Source organism: Osmerus mordax, chromosome 9 (assembly GCF_038355195.1).
Source record: "Osmerus mordax isolate fOsmMor3 chromosome 9, fOsmMor3.pri, whole genome shotgun sequence".
NCBI classification, from domain to species: domain Eukaryota; kingdom Metazoa; phylum Chordata; class Actinopteri; order Osmeriformes; family Osmeridae; genus Osmerus; species Osmerus mordax.
The window spans coordinates 1,545,989-1,553,864 of NC_090058.1; the positions used below are offsets into that span (position 1 = coordinate 1,545,989).

The 7,876-nt window shown below is 45.0% G+C and overlaps 1 protein-coding gene across 1 annotated transcript; it reads left to right on the forward strand.

Annotated features, from left to right (window-relative positions):
• The first annotated feature begins 1,365 nt into the window (after window positions 1-1,365).
• On the forward strand, window positions 1,366-7,188 carry prox2 (prospero homeobox 2). Its single transcript, XM_067243691.1, has 4 exons — window positions 1,366-2,890; window positions 4,411-4,520; window positions 5,750-5,944; window positions 6,978-7,188. Exons 1-4 carry the CDS (start codon window positions 1,366-1,368, stop codon window positions 7,143-7,145), a joined length of 1,998 nt encoding a protein of 665 aa, XP_067099792.1. The 3' UTR covers window positions 7,146-7,188.
• Window positions 7,189-7,876: the final 688 nt, after the last annotated feature.

Sequence of the window (7,876 nt, forward strand, 5' to 3'; positions counted from 1 at the left end):
AAATAACACATCCGGTAATTTGATTTATTCTATAATCTTACCTGTCCACCAGTCACTGCAATGGATACTTCAGTCTACATTAAACAATTTGCCGTAAATTATAGATTATAGATCAATTCTGTTGCAAGTGTAAAATAGTATTCCCGTGTGAAATATTATTTATTTATACTTCCCAAGCCTGTTTTTATGTTATTACATGTATATACTGAGGTTAGATGATATGTTGTTATTACATGTATATACTGAGGTTAGATGGTCAATTTGACTGTGGCAGTTTTTTGCTCTGAGTTTATTAACTAAATATATTACTGAGCCAACTTTATTGCACAGTAAAATAAGATGATATATTGTAAATGTTGTAGGCCTATCTTTTTGGTAACTCGTTCTATATATTAATTAATGCATTTTAGATTGAAGATACAATTGTATATTGGATTGTACTTTGATTAATGGTATATACAATGTATCATCAAAAAGACTGAATGCTATCTTAAGTAGGCTATTGAAATCATAATAATACGCATAACAAATATAACAAATAACATATTACTTTTAGTAACCAAGGCAAGGCCAAAACATATAGAACTGCAATGATAACAAATAACACAAGAACATTTCCTTTAGTTATACGTATAACTAAAGGAAACCAATCGGTTTAGGTTTTCTTACGTATAACTAAAGGAAATGTATTCTGTCCATACTTACTTCCACTGTAATTGAAAAACAACCTATTGAACAGTGTAAAGTTACTTAAGAAGAGAATGATTCTTACCTCAATACTTGCATGAATTATCTGTGCAATTTCTCAAGCCTTTCAAAAACGTATTTAAAATACCTTTCATGGGTAAAGAACTGTTTTTCATTTTATCAGTCAGATTGACGATAATTCCAAACCAAAGATGAAAGGAGACATATGAGTGATTGTGTTTTTTTTTTTTTTTGCCTCAAGATCTTGATATTATGGTGGATGTACCTGCAGGTCTTCTTGTAGTGAACATATCCTTTGACATTTAATACTATCAATATGTAATTTCACAATTTGCCAACGGAAGAACTCATCTTAAAATCAGAAATGACATCAAAAAGACATACAATAGTTTCTTCAGTGAAGCAGCATAATAATATTTAAATAATATTTTTTTAAGAAAACACAATTATTTTCTTTGAGAGCACAGTTTATATTCAAGCATCAATAGGTGGAATCCAGGAAAAACATGTGAAGTAAGACAGAGAACTGTAAAAATGATTGAGACTGTGATGTACCAAAGACTTACGGTGCTCTGTTCTGTTTCCAGGGACTCAGATCTGAGAACTCTGCGGCCTGCCCTCTCACTGTCACTGGCGTCACCAGCAGCACCCAGCAGCATGAACCTCAGCCTGTCTGACCAGAACATGCAGACACCCAGCGACGGCTGCTCGGAGGACGACAAACCCGACCTCATGATCCCCTGCTTCCGCAGGAACATGTACGAGGAGCCCATGACCACCTACTCAAACAGCTCCCTGATCTCTCAGCTCCTGCGCAAGACCATCCAGAACAAGAGGACCATGGACGAGAGCCATTTCTACCTCCCGCCGTCCGCGGTGTCCAGCTCCACCATGGCTGACTCCTGCCAGGAGGACCAGAGCAGCGTCTCCTCCAAGGACAGCACGGCCGAGTCAGCTTCCCCGGGGGGGCAGCTCTCCACGGGGGCCAGCCCGGAGGGAGAGCGACCGCTCAGCGATCACCTCAAGGCCAAACGCGCCCGCGTGGAGAACATCATCAGAGGCATGGCCGGGTCACCCAACAGCCGGCTCCACGGGGACAACGGGAGGCCGGACTCGGAGGCTAGGGAGGCTAGGGAGGCCTACCGGGAGAACAAACGCAAACAGCGGCTGCCCCAGCATCAGGAGCACTGCCTCGGCGAGGCAGCCCAAGTCAACAGAGGCAGCGGAGGCAGCAGCAAGGATGAAGAGTGCCACAAACTGAAGGAGCAGCTGCAGAGCATGCAAACGCTGCTTCGTCAGCTGCAGGAGAAGTTCCTGCAGGTCTACAACCAGGAGGATGCGGAGCGCAAGGAGACAGGGGAGGAGCTGCCCTCTGGCAGCACCCCGGGACACCACGGCCCGGCGGAGGACAAGGAGGGCGGCTACGAGGACGATTATGAGAAGCAACACGACCCGGTGACCGGCGAGGGTGGGGACAGGGGGAAGACTGAGGGAGGTCACCGCAGGGTCGACAAGAGCCTTCAGGAAACCTTGAAGCAGGAGCTGTCCAAGGCTGTGTCCGAGAGCGTCGACCTGGTGTTCAAGAAGCTGAGCACTGCAGGCGTCAGTGTGTCTCCTCCGCAGCGCCTGTGCCCCAGTCCGGAGCTGCTCGCCCTGGACTCAGAGAAGAAGAACCAGGCGGCGTGTGTCCAGGAGCAGTCCCACGTTGATGACGTCATCAAACCCAGGTCTCTGGACTACTACGAGAGCCCCGCAGCCCAAAGCCCCCAGGACCAGACGGAGGCTCTGTCCCTGGTGGTCCGCAAGCCCACCCTCACCCAGCTGGGCTCGGCCAGCCAGGCTGTGAAGAGACCTTACCCCCTGCACCAGCCTCCGTTCCAGTTCAGTTACAGCACACCCCTGCACGACAGCCACATCCTGGAGCACCTCCTCAAATTCGGGCCTCACTCTAACTTCGGAGGCCTCCACTGCATGCCCCCGCCTTTGGACAGAACCTCCCCAGACTCGGTGGACCTTCCCTGGGACAGCATGGCCATGAGGTCGAAGGTGACCTCCAGCCACCTTGCCCACCACCCTCGGCCTTCGGCCCTGGGGCCGGTGGACAGCTTGTGTCTCCCTCACGTCAAGATGGAATGTGGAGACCTGCAAAGCATGGCCGAAAGGAACTCCTACCTGGCTCTCAATATATCCTTTACTACACGCAGGGTCTGTGTGTGTGCGTGTGTGTGTGCAACAGTTATTCTTTTCAGCCTGTAAAACTGTGGATTCAACTTTATGGATATATAGTTGGAAATATTGTAGGCTACCAAGAGAGTTACCTAGGTTTTACAACATTTCAAATAGAAAATGAATAGCAACATAACAGGTATTCAGGCTTGCATTCCCAGTTAAACAATGACTGGTCGAGTTCATTGCAGTATGAGCAGATGCAATAAAACCGACTTCAAGGAGAATCTTTTCTTTGATCTCTCTAACCCCCAAGAAAATTACAGCATCTTCTTTAATCTGAGCAGAGTAATGACTTTAAGTCCAGAAAAAGACAAATAAAAAGGAATACAAGGCTTTGATAAGAATTGTCAGGAACAAAAGCCAATTTTCAAAGGCAGTGAAAGCATCAGTTTCTTTTCAGGAAGCAGTGTTTTTTTAGACTTGAAAAGGTGCAGAATATATTCCTCTATCATCTGAGTGATGGGGGTGCATCTAAGAGGTCATGTCTGAGTGCCAGTGAACACCACAAGTGCCTTCAAACCACAACACTTGAGCTCCTGTCTTACACAGGATGGATGCCTCCATCAAAGTATACCATCTGTTTTTGAAAAATTTACCCAAAGTAACAATTTAAAATAATTTCCACTTAAATTGAAACAAAAACAACCCAGGAAGAAATGATGTTTTTTTCTAAAGCTTTGTGTTTTATTTTTAAGACTTGTAACTGCTAGTTGTAGTTTTTGTTACTGTAGTAAGATGACAAAGACGTCTGGTTTCTTCAGAGTGACTCATCTTACGTCCATTATAAGGAAGGTCCTAAACATAGTCCTAAGTGGTCATTGTTGGGTAGCTATTAGTTGTTTGGCTTCAGAAAAGAATAGAATACACTCTCTCTGGATGCACTCTGTATTTGCAGTGCAAAGAGATCCACTTCTCTTTGAAATATCTCACATCAATATTTCATTCCAACTTCCTTTTTCAAAGGTAGAATTCCCTAATAAATGTATGGTGTGCTGTGGCCTGATAAGAAATTACCTAAGGCGTGGTTTCAGAAACAAGCTCTCAGAACATCTTCAATAGCACAGAGAAAAAAAAATAAGAAAAGGAGATATGTTGATACGGCTAACAAAGAATATACTTTAAATATAATATAATATTTTGCCATGAGGTAGATTAATAAAAATAGCCTAGTGTTCTCAAAAAGATGGTAAAAATCTATTTACAAAACATCTTTTCAATCCTCTCCACTCCAGGAGAAGATACTAAAAGCGCCCGTTCCTAATTGAAATCCGTAATCTAATTCATAACGCTGTTTTGCCAATAAGCACATGTTAGGGTCATAATTGACTCTCTCTTGTTACTTGAGAGCTGTTCGTCCGTCTAATCCAATCAAACCGAGTTAGAGGCAACACAACCCTAGCAGTCTATTAACGTCTGGTGAACTGATTTGTGAAGTGTGTCACAGCAGACTGTTCTAACTGCCTTAACGTTGACACATCCAGGAGGGTCTCACTCCCAATCATCTGAAGAAGGCCAAGCTCATGTTCTTCTACACCCGCTATCCCAGCTCCAACGTCCTGAAGACCTTCTTCCCAGACGTCAAGGTGAGCTGTCTCCATCCTTCCCAGAGCAGGAGGGATGTCGAGCCTGTGCGAGAGCTGCTGGCTGCGGATCTGAGGTCACAACTCTGTCTACCTGTGCCTGTGGACGGCGTGGCAGGGTGGAACCAGCAGTGTGCTGGAGGAAGAACAAAGCAAGGGAGGGTTTACAGCAACAAAGCAGAAAGGCCAGGAGCATGTCCTGGGGTAGAGAGAGACAGGGGCTCATGGCTCATTCTCTCTTTAAAAAGCCACTCCAGTCAGCAAATGGAGGGACAAAAGGCCGCAGGAGAGGCAGTGCTATTGTGCTCAAACCCAGGCGAGGTTTTACACCGGTTGGACTGCAGCAACCGCCAGCCTGCAAGCTGCTAGCAGAGCTGGTCCTGACCACAGCTTCCTGTTTGTCAGGGTACATGACCTAGTCTCCTATTCTGCACACCCAGACTCTTCTCAGGCCACTGGAACTGGGCCTCCTCCCTGGCCTCCCTAGCCTCCTCCCTGGCCTCCACCCTGGCCTCCCTAGCCTCCTCCCTGGCCTCCACCCTGGCCTCCCTAGCCTCCTCCCTGGCCTCCCTAGCCTCCACCCTGGCCCTGCCCCGAGGTCGGGGGCGAGGCTGCAGCCGGCCTGGGTCTCCTCCTTGCCCACAGCCCCGTGGTGGGAAGTGGCAGGGAACAAAAGGAGGTCTAATCCTGGTGTCTGGTTCCATCCTGTCAGGCCGAGGCAGTGAGAGGGAATCTTCCTTCTGTCCTCGCAGCGCCTGCTTTCTCACCCAGCCCAGCGGAGGGGGGAAACGTCTTTGATGCCTGCCCAGCCCTTGGGTGTTTTTTTCTGGGTGAAGAGATAGAACAACAGGGTGGATGTCAAGACTGAGTTTAGAAACACACAGCTATGACAGATGTTTTTTTTTCTTTCTGTATAAGTTGATGGGAAAAGATCTGAGCAATTAATGTCGAATGAAGTGATGGACCATTGAGATCCATATGGCTGACGTGTTGATACCCCCAGAAAAGTCCATTTAGATCTTTCAGGAAAATACATAATTTTCTCAGGTTTAAATTAATTACTATTTAAGACGCACTTGAAACAAAACATAAATTTCCTAAAATAATATTTGCTTAGAAAAATTCATTAAACACAGTTTATGTGTACAGTTCTTTCCTTTATCACTTGATGATGATTAAGTCGGTGGAAACATGCATGACTGGGTCTCATGTTGTCCTCTGCTTCTCTCCAGTTCAACCGCTGCATCACCTCCCAGCTCATCAAGTGGTTCAGCAACTTCAGAGAGTTCTACTACATCCAGATGGAGAAGTTTGCTCGTCAGGGCGTCGTAGACGGGGTCAACGACGTCAAGGACATGTCTGTCAGCCGAGACTCAGAGCTGTTCCGCGCCCTCAACATGCACTACAACAAAGCCAATGACTTCCAGGTACGTGAAGACCACCTGACCTCCCTGGTCTCTCTCCCACGGCTCAGCTTTTTTTAATAACTGAGGGATGCGGCCGTTAAATATGGTTTTCTTATTAAAAAGTGTGTGTGTGTGTGGAGGGGGGGGGGCCTGGTCGACCTGCCCCTGGTCCAACTGATGATGTAGGAGAATTACACACCAAAGCTTCCATCTATTATGTTTAACAGCATAAAATGTCTTATAACCGGGCCTTTAACGGCATCTTTACAAAATAAATTATTTTTCTCTTCAGTTATTTAAAGATCTATCGAGCATTTTTGACTGTGTCACAGCTCTGACAACAGCTGTGGTGGGTTCTGCTGGCACAAGCCCCTGGACACCTACAGGGCTGTGATCCAGACGACCATGGCCCTGCCCTGACCCACACGCTACAGCACCTGTGGCTGTCTGTGCAGCCGTTATCTAAACTCCAGGGCGATGCTTTATCAAACTGTGGGAAGAGGAAACCACAGAATCCCACTAAAACAACTGGGGATTAGAGGAGCAGTGCGCCTGACTGGGGCTCAGATTGCTACTGATGCGGAATGCTGAGAAAGATGCTGTGAATTCCGAGGGAGTAGGGAGGCTGGTGGGAAAGCAGTTGTCTTTACCTTGGGACCAAGACATTCCTCTCCCAGGGATGCTTTGTGTCGGGAGATGAGGGGAAAGAAAAATAAGTTATGCCAACAACTGTACGAACCGGTCTATGGGAAATAACAGCAGCCGGGGGGGGGGGGGGGGGGGGGGAGAGAGAGACAGCGCCTCATCCCAGCATCCCGGCTCTGTCTAATGGTTGCTGTTGGGGTTCCTGGGAATGGCCCTATTCAGCTCCCTCTCGTCTCACAACATCAGGGCTGGAATCTACTATTTGACCACCTGATGATTTGTTTGATGCAGTGTGTTAGGCGTAGAGCAAAAAACTATTTGAAGGCGATGAGGGTTGGGAAAAGCTAGGATGCTTTCAAAACAGGTCACTCAGTGATCTACAACTTTGATTTGTGTTTTCTTTAAACAGGTTCCGGATAGGTTCCTTGAGGTTGCTGAAATAACACTACACGAGTTTTACAACGCTATCTCAACATCCAAAGATTCAGACCCGTCGTGGAAGAAGGCCATATACAAGGTTATCTGCAAACTGGACAGTGATGTTCCTGACGAATTCAAATCATCCACCTGCCTATAGGACTTTGTACAGATAAAGAAAACATTTTGACAACAAATCTAAAAGCGAGACATTTCAGTGTTGTAAATAAAACATTACCACGTCAGTCAAAGAATGGTCTACTAAAATGTTCTTTTTAAGCTACCTTATTGAAAAATTAAATAGGTTAAGTTGTCTTTAAACCGATTTTCAGTATTACATGCATTCTTTTTTCATTTTTTAAAGATGTTTAGGTGTATACAAAATATATTGTATAGCATGTTGGTTACATATGGATCAGTGATATCTGACAGTTTGTAGAACTTGATGGTCATGGCTAAGACTTGGACATAAATTGAGAATGTTGAAAACGTTTTGTACATTTTTGAAATAATCTTTTGACTTTTATCTTGGGTATGTTTTGTTGTTTTAAATCCTAATTCAGAAACAATTATAGAACCAACTCTCTGGGAATTTACTTTGCTTCAGTTTGATCAAATACAGTTAGTGTATAATAAAACTAGAACTGTACATTTGAAGACACCATACCATGTTTTAAGATTATATTACAGACTCAGTCATTTTACAGAAAGTTATTTAAAAAATGGTCATTATGTACAAGCATACAATCAAGTTCAATCAAGATATTTGTCTGTTTACTGTGAACATGCCACAAACTCTGTATTTTTGAGTGGTTAATATACAGCATAGAATAAAACTGCACTTAACTCTTATAATCTTAGTGTCATGTGTTTAAAATAGGAATAACATGA